Source organism: Moschus berezovskii, chromosome 19 (assembly GCF_049115385.1).
Source record: "Moschus berezovskii isolate FMDL1 chromosome 19, NW_MosBer_1.0, whole genome shotgun sequence".
NCBI lineage: Eukaryota > Metazoa > Chordata > Mammalia > Artiodactyla > Moschidae > Moschus > Moschus berezovskii.
In genome coordinates this window covers 6,839,374-6,857,149 of record NC_142478.1, presented here as the reverse complement: position 1 = coordinate 6,857,149, position 17,776 = coordinate 6,839,374, and the positions used below count along the sequence as shown (strand labels likewise).

Below are 17,776 nucleotides of genomic sequence, written 5' to 3'. Positions count from 1 at the left end.
CATGCATACATACATATTTCAAATTATTTTTAAATTACATGTATATATATACAACTGGATCACATTGCTGTATACCTGAAATTAACACACATTATAAATTATACTTCAAAAAAAAAATGGGCTTCCCTGGTGATCGGTGGTAAAGAAGCCACCTGCCAGTGCAGGAGACATAGGTTCTATTCTTGGTCCGGGAAGATCCCACATGCTTCGGAGCATCTAAGCCTGTGCTCCACAACGACTGACCCTGTGCTCTAGAGCCTGGGGATTGCAACTACCATGCCTATGCACCGAAACTACTGAAGCCTCTGTGCCCTCGAGCATGTGCTCCACAAGAGAAGCCCCCCAAGTGAGAGGCCCATGCACCGCAACTAAAGAGTAGCCCCTGCTCACTGCAACTAGAGAAAAGACCCAGAGCATTCAATAAATAAATAAACAGTTTTAAATGGTTAACAAAATAAAATAAATGAAGGGGGCATGTGTCCTCAGGTTACCACCTGGAAAAAAACAAAAAGCCCACTGCAAACTGAGAGTCTACAAAAATAATCAACAGCTGAGTGAAGGGTGTCAAAAGATGCAGACTTCAAGCTGTAAAGTAAGTCCTGGGATGTAATGTACAGCATGGTGATTACAGTTCAGTTCAGTTCAGTTCAGTTCAGTTCAGTCGCTCAGTCGTGTCTGACTCTCCGTGACCCCATGAATCACAGCACGCCAGGCCTCCCTGTCCATCACCAGCTCCCGGAGTTCACTCAAACTCATGTCCATCGAGTCGGTGATGCCATCCAGCCATCTCATTCTCTGTCGTCCCCTTCTTCTCCCGCCCTCAATCCTTCCCAGCATTGCTGAGAGGGTAGGTCTTAAAAGTTCTCATTGCAATAAAAAAATGTTTTTGCAACTATGTGTGCTGACTGATGCTCACTATATTGTGATGATCATTTTGTAATATATAGAAATATCAAATTATTATTTTGTATAGTTGAAACTAACATAATGCTATATAGTAACCATATTGCAATTTTTGAAAAAGGAAAATGGCCAAAGCAGTGGGTCAGGCGTTCATTCCTGGTAATAGTGACATAATGAGTCTGGTGGAAGGCCAAGTTTCCACCTGCCATCGGCACAGGTTAAAAATACTGGTGTTCCCTTATTGCCCCAGTCTCAGAATTGACTCGCGGTAATTCGGGGTATTTGGGTTATGGTACCAGGCTCCATCTGAAGGCAGGGGCAGTTTGTTCTGGCCGAGGTCAGCAGTGTGTGTGTTTGCTCTATCTGTCCTGGAAGCGGTTGCATCACGCAGCCTCCCGGGCCCCCTCCCTCCTGCTAGCGATGGTCAATGCTTCACTAGCCTTTGCAGAGAGTTGGCTTCCCGGGAGGAGCATTGAGCTGGGCCAGCAAGGAGGAGCTTAGCCCTGTGTGCAGAATCTAGGAACCTGACTGAACATTGGTCCGGGGCCAGGATAAGCCAGAGACGGGAAAGACGTTCCGCCCTTCTGGTAAGAAGGCCCCGTGATCGGCTTCAGCCACTGGCGGCCCTACGGTCCCTGGAGCTTAAATAAAGGGACAGTTGGAGCCCCGAGAGTCACAGTTCTGACCTTGCAGGCTCGGAGCCCCGGGCCCGCCGACACCATGAGCTGGTCCTCGCACCCTCCGACTGTAATCTTCTACGTTCTTTCATTGCTTTCTTCGGCGTGCCTGGCAGTAAGTGTGCTGTTTACAAAACGTATTTGTTTTAAACGGAAAGCTTAAAAATAAGAAAACATCCGATAAGCAAGTGAAATTTCTCTATTTTCCTCCTCCAGTATGTCGCCACCCGAGACAACTGCTGCATCTTAGATGAAAGATTTGTAAGTTGCGTTTATGTTTCTCTCTGTGTGTGAACTGGACTTGGGCAGAGGGATTGAGATTCTTTAGCAAATATAATTTGACAGTTTAGACTTTTTAAAAACATAGTCTAGGTTTTTTTTACCTATTTTTATTAATAGATCTCATGTAGCTTTTTATCAGGATTTTTAATCACACTATTGTTGTATTTTCAGGGTAGTTATTGCCCAACTACCTGTGGAATTGCAGATTTCCTGTCTAATTACCAAACCAGTGTAGACAAGGATCTACAAAATTTGGAAGGCATCTTATATCAGGTTGAGAACAAAACATCAGAAGCCAAAGAGCTGGTCAAAGCAATCCAAATCAGCTATAACCCTGATGAGCCATCAAAGCCAAGTGAGAACCTAACCCCCACTGACTGAGAACATCATCTGTGAAGCTCTTTTGCTGTCACTTTAGTGGTTCTGTTTGCTTATGTATTTCTTTTTTTTATCTCTGATCCATATTACAGATAAAATAGAGGGTGCCACCAAGAACTCCAAGAGGATGATGGAAGAAATTTTGAAGTATGAAACACTGATATCAACACATGAATCAACAATTCGGTAAGCATTTTTTGTTTTAATTTGCTTTCCAAGACTGAGCTGGGGTTTATTCAGTATGCCAAGCTTTGGTGGAAGTAATCTTTTAATCTTTTTCTAGCTGTAGTATCTAATTGGTGTGATGCCTGACCATCTTGAAAGGGATAGAAGTAGGCAATATGAGTTGTATTGGATTGTGATCACTTTTTAATAATCATGTGGGAGAAAGATGTTTTAGATATCTTTAAATGCCGTATGACTGTATTTACCAAAATGTTTGTCCTCACTCCCATTTGTCTTACAACATAAATTCAAGCTGATGGGAATTTGACTGCTGAAAATAAAATCCTTTTTATAAAAATGTCAACAAATGGGTGGCGAGGAATTTGTGAGCAGGGACATAGGAATGATCTTGGTAAATTATATTGAAAGGTAGAGCAGAAAAAAAAAACAACTTGCCTTAAGAGACAAGTTTGTGTGACAAACACTGTAAAGCTACCTGTTGCGTGGAACCTGCAATTATGCGTTATCCTCCCTTCTCTTGAAAGTAAAATGTCTCTGTTAACAACTTCCCAGGAACTTGTAGACTTTCTGAACACTGGGTCTCAGACACAATTTTAGTTTCTTCCTCAATTTTTATCCTAAATTATTCTTAAAGTAGCATAAGAAATCGAGATAAATGGTGGCTGAGGAGAAGTGTCCCAGAAGGGATTTATCGCCTTTTTGGTATCAGAGGGATACTATTATTATTGTTATTGGCACTATGATTTGCATTATTATTGCCCATCATTGAGACTGAAGAAGACTATAGTGCAGAAAATATCCAAGGTGCAGTAGAGAAAAAAGTGGTCAAATAGTTTGTCTATCCAGAACCTCAGAGACAACAGTCTCTGTGCATAATAGTTCTCTGTCATTTCTGAATATGGGCAAGTAGTCCTATGAGAAACTACAAAAGCAGGATTTCTCACTTTCCCCAGCTTTTTTTCTGAAGTTGTGTAAACAGAAACATTAAGAAGAAGGGGGAAATGTCTGTTGTTTTATTTTACGTAAGATGATACCCCAGATACTTTTGCCATGTAAGTTATAGGCTGAAGTCCATAAATAGATCTTCAGTTAAATCCACAAGTGAAAAGGAATAATGCTTCAGCATGTGTGAATTTCTAAACAGAGCTTTTCCTTCCCGAAGAATATTGTCCTAAGAATAACCACAAGGTTGTCTTAATCAGGCTCATCACTTGTGTACTTTATTATCTGTTGCCTTTTATGCAGAAATGAACACCAGAATGACCACTTACAGTGATATGGTTTATTGGCAAGGACTTTGTTATTTTCTTTTCGAAAAAGCTTAAAATTTTAATTCACCTCAATTTATTAATATCATTTTAAACTTTTTCCAAGAATGGAATAATTTATCAGGAAATAATTCTTGAGAAAATAAGGTGGTATTTTTTAAAGAATATACAACATTATTCGTCTGAAAAGAATAATCTGTTATCTTATTATTTTGCTTGTAGATTTTTGCAGGAAATATATAACTCAAATAATCAAAAAATCATTAACCTAAAACAGAAAGTGGTCCAGCTTGAAGCAAAGTGTCAAGAACCTTGTCAAGATACAGTGAAAATACATGATGTAACTGGAAGAGGTAAGTGAAAGGTTTATATTAAGTTCATCAGAGCAGATATAAAAAGTAAAGGAGTGTATGTATTAGAATGTATACAAATATATTGGACAGTGTCTAGCCATTAAATATAAACAGTCTTAATTGCTTACACTTTTCTTGAGTAGCTGAAAATTTACTTTGAAAGGAATAATAATTGAGAAATAAGAAAATACTTCTCAGGAAATGAATAGTTTCTGACATATTAAAATTTTCATTTTCAAGGCTGACACAATCTTACCTGGTTTTCAAACCACCATAAAAATTTCTTCTTTTTTAGATTGCCAAGAGGTTGCCAATAAGGGAGCCAAAGAGAGTGGACTTTACTTTATCAGACCTCTGAGAGCTAAGCAGCAGTTCTTAGTCTACTGTGAAATTGATGGGTCTGGAAATGGATGGACTGTGTTTCAGAAGGTATTTTTCCCTCACCCTGCATATTTAATAGACATCTAATTGTTCTGCCATATGCCAGATACTTTTCCAAGCACCTTGTAGGCATTAATTCAATAACACTCACAACTTTCCTTTGTGGTAGTTTTGGCCTGTTTATTCCTGTTTACGGAGAAGGAAACTTAGGCACAAGAGGCTAAATAACACGCCCAAGGTCACATGACTAATAAGTAACAGGGTCAGGATATAGTCTGATTTCACTCTGTACTGAGATAGGTTCTCCACTATGCTGGCCCTGCTGTAGTAGATTTATGATGGCACATGATCGCAGTCTCATAGTGGCAGAGGGACCACTCAGTATTTACATCAGGACCTAGGGCTGCCCATCACAAGAATATGGTGCCCCCCAGAGGATGCAGTCGGGCTGTTCCATGACCAGGCCCCTCTGTAGCCTTTGCCAGCCCCAGTCATCCACTGCAAATCCTCTTGCATTCTGTTTACCTTTGACCATTGTTACAGCTAAGGCTGCAGGGGGCACTCAGAGCAAGTGAGTGATGGGAGCTTAGCTGGTCGACACAGATTGAGCAGTAGGCTGACCTTTCCACCATCAGTACAAGAACCAGCAACATCAAACTGATGTTCTGAAGTCCTCTAGGAGTCTTTTTAAAGCTACTACTAGATTACAATTAATCATGTGCCAGGCCCTCTTCTAAGTACTTTTACATTCTCTGGTGTAATCCCTGAAACAATCCTGAGAAGTAAGTATCATTATTCCTATTTAAGAGACAGGTGAGCAAACTTAGGCAGCTAGCCCGGGTTCACTTGGTAAATGATGAAATCATAGCCTCCATATTTTGGACAAAAAGGTTATAACGTTTTCCTTATGTGCACTGATAATACATTCTCTCCTTTTGCCTGTGCAATTGTGTAATTAGAGGCTTGACGGCAGTGTGGATTTCAAGAAAAACTGGATTCAATATAAAGAAGGGTTTGGACATCTGTCTCCTACTGGAAACACAGAATTTTGGCTGGGAAATGAGAAGATTCATTTGATAAGCACACAGTCTACCATCCCTTATGTATTAAGAATACAATTGGAGGACTGGAATGGCAGAACCAGGTACTATTAAAAAGGACTTTTAACTTTTGTTGTAGAGACACCCTGGAGTATGCACTTTCTAGCTCTCAGTAGAATAATGGGGAAAACAGTCTGACAGATGTGAAGAGCACTTTCAACTATGTTCCCCAGAAGTCAGTTTGGCTCTTGGGCAGTCCAAAGTCCTCGGTCCCATTCAGGCAGGATCTGAGTGTTTTGGTATAATCCACTTACCCTGGAATCATACAAAACAATAGCTAATATTTCCTGAGTATTTATGTACCATAAATTGCACATGAAATTATAACTTAAATCCAGATAGCTCATGAGGCAGGAATTATTATTAATTCCATTTTACATATTAACTTTTCCAAGGTTGCATCCATTGGATTTAAACTCAGGTAGTTCGCCTCTTATAACGCACCTTCTGAGCTGCTATCCTGGGTGGAAAGTAATCTAGCTTTTTCAGATTTCCCAGTGTTTAATGACTGGGAATCAAATCCAGTCAATCAAATCCAGGAGCTACCTTACAATGAAATCAGCTGGCACCTTTGGTGAGCTAGAGTTCCTTCTATGCACAGAGCTGTCTGGGCACTTTAAGTGTTGTATACCTTATTGAAATTGAAAACAATATCCAACCCTCTTGTTATGCCTATGACATGATGAAATATAGTCTGTGCCCAAATGTGTATTTTTACTTTTAAAATTTTTAACAGGAAAGTATAGTACCATAGTCAGTAGACGTTCTCCTATGAGAACATCTTCCATTTCCTAAGTCCTGGAGATCAGGGAAGCTCAATGTTTTCTGGAAATCTCTTTTTATACACCAAGGCCCATTCTTCCCTGCACTCCATAGAATTCTGACTTTCATTTACAGTTATTTTCCAGGGGAGAATCTCTCTCTGACCCTACAGTTCATGTTTTGTGGGCTACACAGGAATCACTTCTTTTATGTGATGCTCAAGGAAACTCTCCTTGCCACTCCCACATTTCCCTCAGAAAGGAAAAGCCCTCTAGATGGTATGAGTGCCTAGTGGAACTATAGCTCCTTCCAGCTTGCTGCATTAATGAATGGTCACTCACTTGCAGATAATTAGTGTGGTTTATGAGAACTGTGTGTGCATCCTACATACTGAGACAAAAGTGGAAAATGTGAACTTAGGTTCATCCATATATCTGGGTTAGATATTAGGACACTGTAGCAAATAGCATTCAGGATAGCTGAAGGTTTTAGTTTTCCCTTGGATGTCCTGAAAGCTTCTAGACCCATCCTGGGTGGTGCTGATGACCTTGAGACTGTTCCCCACACCTGTTATCCCATGCCAGATTTGTGAAAAATTTTGTTCAGTGAACACATTTCAGACTTATGAAGCAAAGTTTAAAATTCCTAACAACTGTCCTATGAAAGAAGGAACTTCTGAGATGACATATAAGGCTCAGGGTCTGAGATCTCTATTCCCTTCTTTGTAGCACTGCAGACTATGCTTCATTCAAGGTGACAGGTGAAAATGACAAATACCGCCTGACATATGCTTACTTCATTGGTGGAGATGCTGGAGATGCATTTGATGGCTATGATTTTGGCGATGATTCTAGTGACAAGTTTTTCACATCCCATAATGGCATGCAGTTCAGCACTTGGGACAGTGACAATGATAAGTATGATGGCAACTGTGCTGAACAGGATGGATCTGGTTGGTGGATGAACAAATGTCACGCTGGCCACCTCAATGGAGTTTATTATCAAGGTATGGCTTTCTTTCTTAATGCATGAATTTGTGTATGATCTATATTTTTATAAAAGTAAATAAAGTAAGAAATAGTAAAGATATTGGGAGCTTGCTATATAGTTCTTTATTTTAAGCAGAATTGGATAATTCTAGCTTATACCTGAAATCGGCCCCTCTTCAGGAAATCTACCTGCTGCAAACTATGCAGTGGTATTCATGATGCTTCCATCAAGGCTGTCTCCTCTAGTCTTACCCCATGTTATCTGGGTGGACTAACATTGCCATGTCTGTGCTGATAACACAGTAGCCTGGCTCAGCCTCCCGTGAGCTGTGTGTTGGAAAGAATCAGTGCGCAGTGTCTAGAGGAATTAAGTGAGGGGCAGGAATATACTGGTGAGTCTACAGGTCCGTGAAAGTTGGAGACAAATACGACCTGAGGAGTGGAGACACTTATTTTAGCACAGGGGGAGGGCAAGCTATAGTTTGCCCTAAGGTTGGAGTAGTTCTGAGCACTGGTTTTACTTACTGGCAAACCATTGGAATTCCCCAACAGGTATGCATGGGGGAGTCCTCACCCATTAAAATGAGCAGTCTTCTCAGGGCACTGTCCTAGCCAAGAGGTGACTTGGAATCCTCTTAAAACTACATACATTTACCTTTCGGTTTTCACAACATGTTTTTGAAACCTAACTTTTCTTTGCATCAACAAACCGTGTAATTAGAAAAAGTTCTCAAGGAAGGTGCCCAGGCATGAATACTGGTGTGGGTTGCCATGCCCTCCTCCAGGGGATCTTCCTGATGCAGAGATCAAACCCAAACCTCTTACATCTTCTGCATTGGCAGGCGGGATCTTTACCACGGTGTCACCTGGGAAGCCCAATATTTTCCAGTAAAATTGTGATTTCAGGTGACCTGAATCCAACCGATGGGAAATTATGACTGCCATTCTAACCTGTTTTCAGGAAGAGGGTCCGTAATAGCAGAATCTAGCATGACTTACGGAGAAGGCAATGGCAAGCCACTCCAGTACTCTTGCCTAGAAAATCCCATGGATGGAGGAGACTGGTAGGCTGCAGTCCGTGGGGTCATTAAGGGTCGGACACGACTGAGCGACTTCACTTTCACTTTTCACTTTCCACTTTCACACATTGGAGAAGGAAATGGCAGTCCGCTCCGGTGTTCTTGCCTGGAGAATCCCAGGGACGGGGGAGCCTGATGGGCTTCCGTCTATGGGGTCACACAGAGTCGGACACGACTGAAGCGACTTAGCAGCAGCAGCAGCAGCAGCAGCAGCATGACTTAGCTTAGGGAGAGAGACCACTTAGGGAAATGCAGGGCTCTATCCCTGTTAGCAGTGAATACAGTTAAATTATGAGTGTGGCCAGAAAACACAATACAGATGTAAAGTTTGTTTAATAAAAAGTTTATGTCAATTGTAAATCGAGAATTTGAGTCTCTATGGATATTTTCAGTTAGTAGCTAGCACTATAAATCTGATGTAAACGATAGTGGACTTCATAATAGACAACTCTTTATGGACTTTTTGAGAGGAGGAGATTCAGGAGTGGTTATATGCAGATCTATGGTTTGTTTCAGGTGGCACTTATTCAAAAACATCTACTCCTAATGGTTATGATAATGGCATTATTTGGGCCACTTGGAAATCCAGGTGGTATTCCATGAAGAAAACCACCATGAAGATAATCCCATTGAACAGACTTGCCATTGGAGGAGGACAGCAGCACCACCTGGGGGGAGCCAAACAGGTCGGAGTAGAACATCATGTTGAAATAGAATATGACTAAGTCATTTTGCCCTGAGCTGTTCATTCTATTAACCCACAAAGTTTCAGAAACTTTCCTGAAATGTTCTCATTTTCTCTTACTGTATTTATTAATTTTAAGTCTTTAAGGATATTTAGCCCTGAATGGCAACTGAAACTCACTTTGGACTGTATTCCCAAGTTACTAAACACAGAGTTATTATAAATTTGTTTATTTGATGAGATAATATTTTAGCTTATTTCCTAAATATATAATAAATTCATTGTGATAGTTTGCATTTTAATAATCACGCATAATTGTGTCTTGGTGATTTTTTAAATTATTTAAAAAATAGTTTGGTATATACTAATATAACAGGAGCAGACTTTAGGAATTCAAATGCCTAAGTATTTCATTACCTCTAAATCATTCCTATTTAATTATTCTTTTTTAATGGAGATAATTATGTCTTTTTAATATATTTTTTGTTTTGATCATAGGCTGGAGACGTATAAAAAACCATTTCAAAAGAGATTTACTTTTTTAAAGAACTTTATCTGAAAAGAAAAAGATAATATTTTTCCTATGGGACAATGGACTTGCAAAACCTCACTTCATTTTAAGAGTAAAAAGAACCCATGTTGAAAACTCCACAAACAGTTTTATGCTGGTGATAATTTATCTACATACCATTTCAATAAATATTTTGTTTCCTAAGACTAGATACGTGGTACCTTTTATTGACCATTAAAAACCATCACTTTCCTTCAATTTAACACAGTTAGGCAATCATCAGTAGTTGCTTAGTCCTCACTTTTTGCTGAACATTACCTGACTCTTGGGGAATTACAAAGGAAATAGAAATCATGACCTTTGCCCTCCAGGGCTTATAAGACAAATACAGAAGAATACAGAACCCCAAATGGCAAAGTTTGATACAAAAACATAAACACAAGTCACAATCACACAACAACGGTTTATGGTAGCTGAAGTGCAGCTGGAGACAAGGCTGTCTGGGGATTCTCTTAGCAAACCCCTTGAGCTGCAGGCTCCTGTGGCATATGTGGGCAACTCAGAGCAGAGCGCTCCAGGGCTCAATCTGCCCAGCCCCTCACTGCTGAACAAGTTGAGTGGAATGAAGCCATGATTGCAATAGCCAGAGGTCAAGAATCTTCAGTTTCTGTAAGGGATAGCTGCGTCTACATAAGCTGGTATAAGGTTGACTATGAAAAGTGACTCATTTTAGACAGGGGAAGATCTGGTTGTTCTGAAGTCCTGAGGATTGACTTTGGATTGCCTTCCCTTTCACAGTTTCTTTTTCCTAATTCTCACTTCTTTGTTTTCATGAATCCTAATTTTAAAAGCATCATATTGAAGAGATAAACAGTAAGTCATAGGTATACAATCAAATACTTATGAGACTTTGGGGAAACAGTAACGTCAATTTATTGTCTGCAATACTCATTCCTGTGTGCATGAAGCATTCTTTCAACTGTTTGTTGACTGCCTTCATTGCACTAGCCCCTGTGCTGGCCGTGGTAGCATCCTCCTTTCTCCCAACACTGTTCTCTTCCATCTAGTTCTCAAGTTCCAGAAACGAGGAGTAAGCCTTCCTTATTCCTCCCTCCCTACATCATCAAGTCTGTCAAATCTACCTCCTGAATACTTACTATATTCATTTCCTTCTCTATACTCACTGCCAGCATTCTAGTTGGGAAATACATTTCTTGCCAGGATAATGACATCTGCCTCCTTCCTGTATCCAATGTGCTCCCAACCTTACCTGTTCCCAGCTCATCATGCTCCAAACCACCTCTAAATGCAGAATGCATACAATCTACCCTTGAGAATATTAAAATCCTTTGGGTGAGCTATTTGATCACAGAACAGTTATGTGAATATCAATAAATTTTAGTATAACAATATCACTCCAGTGATTTATCTGAAGAAAATTATTTTTGAAAAAGAAAACAGCTCTATGTAGAAATGTAAATAATTATTTAAATACTAAATAAATACTTAATAGCGGTCGGAAATTTAGAAAATATTAACATTGGAAAAATGAACAAGCAAGGTGGTTTATTAGTACAATAGAATAGAATGCAATGATTACATAAGTATAATATCTCAGTATGAACATAGAAGCATTTACTAAATAAGATGTGAAACTTTAAGACGAAAAACAACTTTACAATGAGAAGTATGTAAAAGTACATATGCATATACATCTTGAGTAGAATGTAGTCTTGACATACATGCATTATTTGTATATATTTGTTCTCCAACTGATATATAAAATTTAATAAAACACTAAACAAAATAAACATAAACAAGTCCAAAAGTTTCTGATTTTCTCATGATCACTTTTCCAATGCTTCTTCTAAAATATCAATTATAACATTTTTTCAAAAACATTTGGAGCCCCTGTTTTTGGAGTGTCCAGAGTACATACATGGTCTGCATGTTGGGTAATTCAGGATTGATTGATGGGAAGGGGCTTCTAACTTTCTTCTATACCGGATTCCCTGGTAGCTCAGATGGTCAAGTGTCTGCCTACAATGCAGGAGACCCACGTTTGATCCCTGGGTCAGGAAGATCCCCTGGAGAAGGAAATGGAAACCCACTCTAGTATTCTTGCCTGGAGATTCTCATGGATGAAGGAGCCTGGTGGGCTACAGTCCATGGGGTCGCAAAGAGTGGGACATGACTGAACGACTTCACTTTAACCTCTTCACTGTTTGTCTTGTTATGTGCTGTGTTTAGTCGCTCAGTCGTGTCCAACTCTTTGTGACTCCATGGTTTATAGCCCACCAGGCTCCTCTATCCATGGGAATCCTCCAGGCAAGAATACTTGAGTGAGTTGCCATACCCTCCTCCAGGGGGGTCTTCCCAGCCCAGGGATGCAGCCCAGGTCTTTACAAACAAAACATTGTTAGTTTTGTTTCCCAGGTGGCTCAGTGGTAAAGAATCTACTTGCCAATGCAGAAACCACAGGAGATGGAGGTTTGATCCTTGGGTTGGGAAGATCCCCTGGAGGAGGGAATCGGCAAGCCATTCCAGGATTCTTGCCTGGAGAATCCGCATGGACAGAGGAACCTGGTGGGCTACAGTCCATAGGGTCACAAAGAGCTGGACAGATTGAGTAACTGAGCAAAAGCACAAATTATTAATAGTCCTATAGTTAATTTAAAATCCAATTAGAGATAAACATGAATTTCAAATTTTTACTTGTTTGGTTATTAATATTCAGTGGTGAACACTGAAGTGTCCAGTTCAGTCGCTCAGTCATGGTCGACTCTTTGAGACCCGATGGACTTCAGTGGGCTTCCCTGTCAATCACCAACTTCTGAAGCTGGCTCAAACTCATACCTTGAGAAATAAAACAACAGATATAATTACAGACTCAATTGGATTCAGTTCAGTTCAGTTCAGTCGCTCAGTTGTGTCTGACTCTTTGCGACCCCATGAATCGCAGCACGCCAGGCCTCTCTGTCCATCACCAACTCCTGGAGTTCACCCAAACTCATGTCCATCGAGTCAGTGATGCCATCCAGCCATCTCACTCTCTGTTGTCCCCTTCTCCTCCTGCCCCCAATCCCTCCTACCATCAGGGTCTTTTCCAATCAGTCAACTCTTTGCATGAGGTGGCCAAAATATTGGAGTTTCGGCTTTAACATCAGTCCTTCCAATGAACACCCAGGATTGATCTCCTTTAGGATGGACTGGTTGGATCTCCTTGCAGTCCAAGGGACTCTCAAGAGTCTTCTCCAGCACCACAATTCAAAAGCATCGATTCTTCGGCACTCAGCTTTCTTCACAGTCCAACTCTCACATCCATACATGACCACAGGATAAACCATAGCCTTGACTAGACGGACCTTGGTTGGCAAAGTAATGTCTCTGCTTTTTAATATGCTATCTAGGTTGGTCATAACTTTCCTTCCAAGGAGTAAGTGTCTTTTAATTTCATGGCTGCAATCAGCATCTGCAGTGATTTTGGAACCCCCAAAAATAAAGTCTGACACTGTTTCCACTGTTTCTCCATCTATTTCCCATGAAGTGATGGGACCAGATGCCATGATCTTAGTTTTCTGAATGTTGAGCTTCAAGCCAACTTTTTCACTCTCCTCTTTCACTTTCATCAAGAGGCTTTTTAGTTCCTCTTCACTTTCTGCCCTAAGGGTGGTGTCATCTGCATATCCGAGGTTATTTATATTTCACCCAGAAATCTTGATTCCAGCTTGTGCTTCCTCCAGCCCAGCATTTCTCATGATGTACACTGCATAGAAGTTAAATAAGCAGGGTGACAATATATAGCTTTGATGTTCTCCTTTTCCTGTGTGGAACCAGTCTGTTGTTCCATGTCCAGTTCTAACTGTTGCTTCCTGACCTGCATACAGGTTTCTCAAGAGGCAGGTCAGGTGGTCTGGTAATTCCATCTCTTTCAGAATTTTCCACAGTTTATTGTGATCCACACAGTCAAAGGCTTTGGCATAGTCAATAAAGCAGAAATACATGTTTTTCTGGAACTCTCTTTTTCAATGATCCAGCAGATGTTGGCAATTTGATCTCTGGTTCCTCTGCCTTTTCTAAAACCAGCTTGAACATCTGGAATTTCACGGTTCACGTATTGCTGACGCCTGGCTTGGAGAATTTTGAGCATTACTTTAGTAGTGTGTGAGATGAGTGCTATTGAGCAGTAGTTTGAGCATTCTTTGGCATTGACTTTCTTTGGGCTTGGAATGAAAACTGACCTTTTCCAGTCCTGTGGCCACTGCTGAGTTTTCCAAATTTGCTGGCATATTGAGTGCAGCACTTTCACAGCATCGTCTTTCAGGATTTGAAATAGCTCAACTGGAATTCCATCACCTCCACTAGTTTTGTTCGTAGTGATGCTTTCTAAGGCCCACTTGACTTCACATTCCAGGATGTCTGGCTCTAGGTGAGTGATCACACCATTGTGATTATCTGGGTCGTGAAGATCTTTTTTGTACAGTTATTCTGTGTATTCTTGCCAGTTCTTCTTAATGTCTTCCACTTCTGTTAGGTCCATACCATTTCTGTCATTTTTGAATGCCCATCTTTGCGTTAAATATTCCCTTGCTATCTCGAATTTTCTTGAAGAGATCTCTATTTCCCATTCTGTTGTTTTCCTCTATTTTATGTCTCCACAAATAGAAATGAGAGGATTATCTTGATAACTCAATTTAAAATATATATATACTTCTAAGTGAAACAAAGAGTTTGGAGCATCCTCAATTCAGTTCAGTTCAGTTCAGTCGCTCAGTTGTGTCCGACTCTCTGCTACTCCATGAATCACAGCACGCCAGGCCTCCCTGTCCATCACCAACTCCGGGAGCTCACTCAAACCCATGTCCACAGAGTCGGTGATGCCATCCAGCCATCTCATTCTTGTCTTCCCCTTCTCCTCCCGCCCCCAACCTTTCCCAGCATCAGAGTCTTTTCCAGTGAGTCAACTCGTCGCATGAGGTGGCCAAAGTATTGCAGTTTCAGCTTTAGCATCAGTCTTTCCAACGAACACCCAGGATCGATCTCCTTTAGAATGGACTGGTTGGATCTCCTTGCAGTCCAAGGGACTCTCAAGAGTCTTCTCCAACACCACAGTTCAAAAGCATCGATTCTTCGGCGATCAGCTTTCTTCACAGTCCAACTCTCACATCCATACATGACCACGGGAAAAACCATAGCCTTGACTAGACGGACCTTTGTTGGCAAAGTAATGTCTCTGCTTTTTAATATACTATCAAGGTTGGTCATAACTTTCCTTCTAAGGAGTAAGCGTCTTTTAATTTCATGGCTGCAATCAGCATCCACAGTGATTTTGGAGCCCAAAAAAATAAAGTCTGACACTGTTTCCACTGTTTTTCCATCTATTTCCCATGAAGTGATGGGACCAGATGCCATGATCTTTGTTTTCTGAATGTTGAGTTTCAAGCCAACCTTTTCACTCTCCTCTTTCACTTTCATCAAGAGGCTTTTTAGTTCCTCTTCACTTTCTGCCATAAAGGTAGTGTCATCTGCATATCTGAGGTTATTGATATTTCTCCCGGCAATCTTGATTCCAGCTTGTGCTTCTTCCAGCCCAGCGTTCCTCATGATGTACTCTACATATAAGTTAAATAAGCAAGGTGTTTCTCCACATCTCAAATCACAGATTCCACAAGCTTTCCCTTCACTTTCCAGTCATACAGAACTCAGGTCACTGCAAAGCAGGGAGGTGGCTAAGTACAAAGCAGATGTGTATGGTCACATACTTTGAAGAAAACACTCAGGGAAGCTTCCAAAAAGGAAGGTATTTGTACAGATGCACCGATACTATGATTTCAGGTCATGAACTACAAGGCAGAGTTCTTTAATCAGCAGACAGGAGCAATTATTTATTGAACAATATCAAAAGTTTTAAATATACCTCTTAAGTACTATGGGCTTCTCTCATGGCTCAGCAGTAAGGAATCTGCCTGCAATTCAGTTAAAATAAATAGAAAATATAAGCTAAGGATAAAGAGACCTAGAGTGTGGGAAAGACGATTTCATACACCTTTTCAGTATGTGTGTGTGTGTGTGTGTGTCCCAGAGGCAGAAATTGAGTTGTCCTCAGTTGCCCAGTCGTGTTTGGACTCTTCGATGCCATGAACTGCAACCCCACCAGGCTTCTTTGTCCATGGACTTTTCCAGGCAAAACTATACTGGAGTGGGTTGCCATTTCCTCCTTCAGGGGATCTTCCCAACCCAGGGATAGAACCCTCATTGGTAGGCAGATTCTTTACCACTGCACCATCTGGGAATCCCGAAGTTGAATTAGTCATAATTCTAGCATACCATTCACACACGTCTGTGTCAGGTCACTCTGATTTTTTGAGTCTCTTTCATTCAAATTTCCTTTTCTTCTCTTTACTCCTTATAATAAACCACCATTGAAATAGACTTGATGTGTTTGTACATATTCTTTTGTGCTATGCATTTTTAAGTTATATAAATGGCAACGTGCTGTAAATCAATGTGACTTAGAATACTGATCCCCAAATTTTTTGTTACAAGTCAGCATTATGATAAGCAAAAAAACTGAGAATTAGTGTAGAAACATTTTTCCTATATTTTGTATGTGACGATTATATTTATTCAAATGTAATTATATGCCTTTGGAATCTAATAATAAAAAATTGACCTATATTTTTTATATCCTTGTTTTTTTTATACTTTGTTTTACTAGTAATTATTTTTATTGCATTTTATGGTCTACTAGGCTTGTGACTCATTAGAAATTGAATGAAGCTGGCCCTTTACCACAAAAAATTTGAGAAGCACTGCTAAGGTCTTTATTGTGCTTACTACTTTTTCCATTTAGCACTGTTAAACTCTACCTACAATCTGAGTATTTGGGAACTTCCTTTAATCTCCTTTCGATTCCAAGACTTACAAAGTGAATATTATTTGGCCCCAAAGCTTGTGCTTTTTAAAACTGTATTTTTAATTAATATCTAAGTTCATTTCATTATGATCAAAGAATGTAATTTTGATGATCTTATTCTTGAGACAGAGTTCACAGATTTCTTTGGGACACAGGAATTATCAGACAAGTAACGGTCCCATGTACCTAAATCATAACCACTCTCCAGTAATGATCTGCTTACAAGAAGATCATCAATACTTTTCCTTTAACAAGGAAAATGAACTAAAGATAGATAACAATTAGCCTTGTAAACACAAGTTTTGGCCCAAAAGGCTCATCTTGAGCACTGATAGGGTTGACTGCTGGCTTGTACAGCATGCCTCTGTAGCAGGTTTGAAAGCCTTTGGGGAAGGCTGGATGGTGAAATTTCAAGCTCTTGTTAATCTCAGTTTCACTGGGAAATATTTGAAAGCCCGAATGGATAAATTCAGATCATGACATTTAATCAGGTCTACAACTGGCTCAAAACTGTCTTTTCCAATTCCCAAATCCAGTATTCTTGGCCCTTTCTCCCATTTCCCAAGTCCTTATTTAGGTTTGCTTCTGCTGGTAACTTAACAGCATGAAGTAAGCCAAGGTAGATGGGAACCCTCCCTGAATAAATCTGAATGTTGACCCTAAATAAACAGTAGGGCAGATTCTACTCTGCAATGAATGTGACCTCTTTCAAATCCCCAGGGATGACTAGTTAAAGTGTGACTTAGAAAAAAATGACCTAACATTTAAGTGACCTTGTACTGGAAATGTTTTCCTTCCTAATTCATTCTTTTTATACCACAAAGCTATGGGAAGGGTCAAATGAGATCATATATGAAACGGCTCCAGAGACAAAGACAAAATTGAATTGCTTTGTGCTGTTAAGATTGGTATTGTTGCATGACATTTGAATCTAATGTTGGTTAAATCTGGAAACATAATTTTAAAATTTCAATTTTTTGACCCACATATTTTAATAAATTTAAAATTTGCAAATTATTTTTTATTTGCAGAAAAGAAGATACTACAAAGAGTCCCCTATCTCTATCACCCAGTTCCTTTAACATTAAACATCTGATATCACCAAGGCTCGTTTGTCAAAACTTAAGAAGCCAATCCTAGTAGTTACTCTTACCTAACTTCCATGCTTTATTCAGATCTCATCAGTTTTTACACTAATGCCCTTTTTTCTGCTCCAGAGTCTGATCTGGGGTACACTACATTTAGTTGTCATATCCCCTAAGTCAGTTTTGCTGACAGTTTCTTAGTCTTTCCCTATTGTTCATGA

The 17,776-nt window shown here is 40.0% G+C and overlaps 1 protein-coding gene across 2 annotated transcripts; it reads left to right on the top strand.

The window, feature by feature from the left end:
* The first annotated feature begins 1,575 nt into the window (after positions 1 to 1,575).
* Positions 1,576 to 9,708, top strand: FGG (fibrinogen gamma chain). 2 transcript variants are annotated; one of them, XM_055405130.2, is made up of 10 exons: positions 1,576 to 1,695; positions 1,797 to 1,841; positions 2,034 to 2,217; positions 2,333 to 2,426; positions 3,917 to 4,047; positions 4,343 to 4,476; positions 5,388 to 5,572; positions 7,019 to 7,296; positions 8,875 to 9,044; positions 9,542 to 9,708. In XM_055405130.2, exons 1-10 carry the CDS (start codon positions 1,624 to 1,626, stop codon positions 9,554 to 9,556), a joined length of 1,308 nt encoding a protein of 435 aa, XP_055261105.1. In that variant the 5' UTR covers positions 1,576 to 1,623; the 3' UTR covers positions 9,557 to 9,708. The 2 variants fall into 2 exon arrangements, with proteins under 2 accessions (XP_055261105.1, XP_055261104.1); XM_055405129.2 differs by lacking the exon at positions 9,542 to 9,708 and having other exon boundaries at positions 8,875 to 9,083.
* The last annotated feature ends 8,068 nt before the right edge of the window (positions 9,709 to 17,776 follow it).

Coding starts and splice junctions, on each gene's coding strand:
- FGG (XM_055405129.2), top strand. CDS start 1,624: ATGAGCTGGTCCTCGCACCCTCCGACTGTAATCTTCTACGTTCTTTCA. Junction 4,048..4,342: donor ACATGATGTAACTGGAAGAG/GTAAGTGAAAGG, acceptor CTTCTTTTTTAG/ATTGCCAAGAGGTTGCCAAT. Junction 5,573..7,018: donor GACTGGAATGGCAGAACCAG/GTACTATTAAAA, acceptor CCTTCTTTGTAG/CACTGCAGACTATGCTTCAT.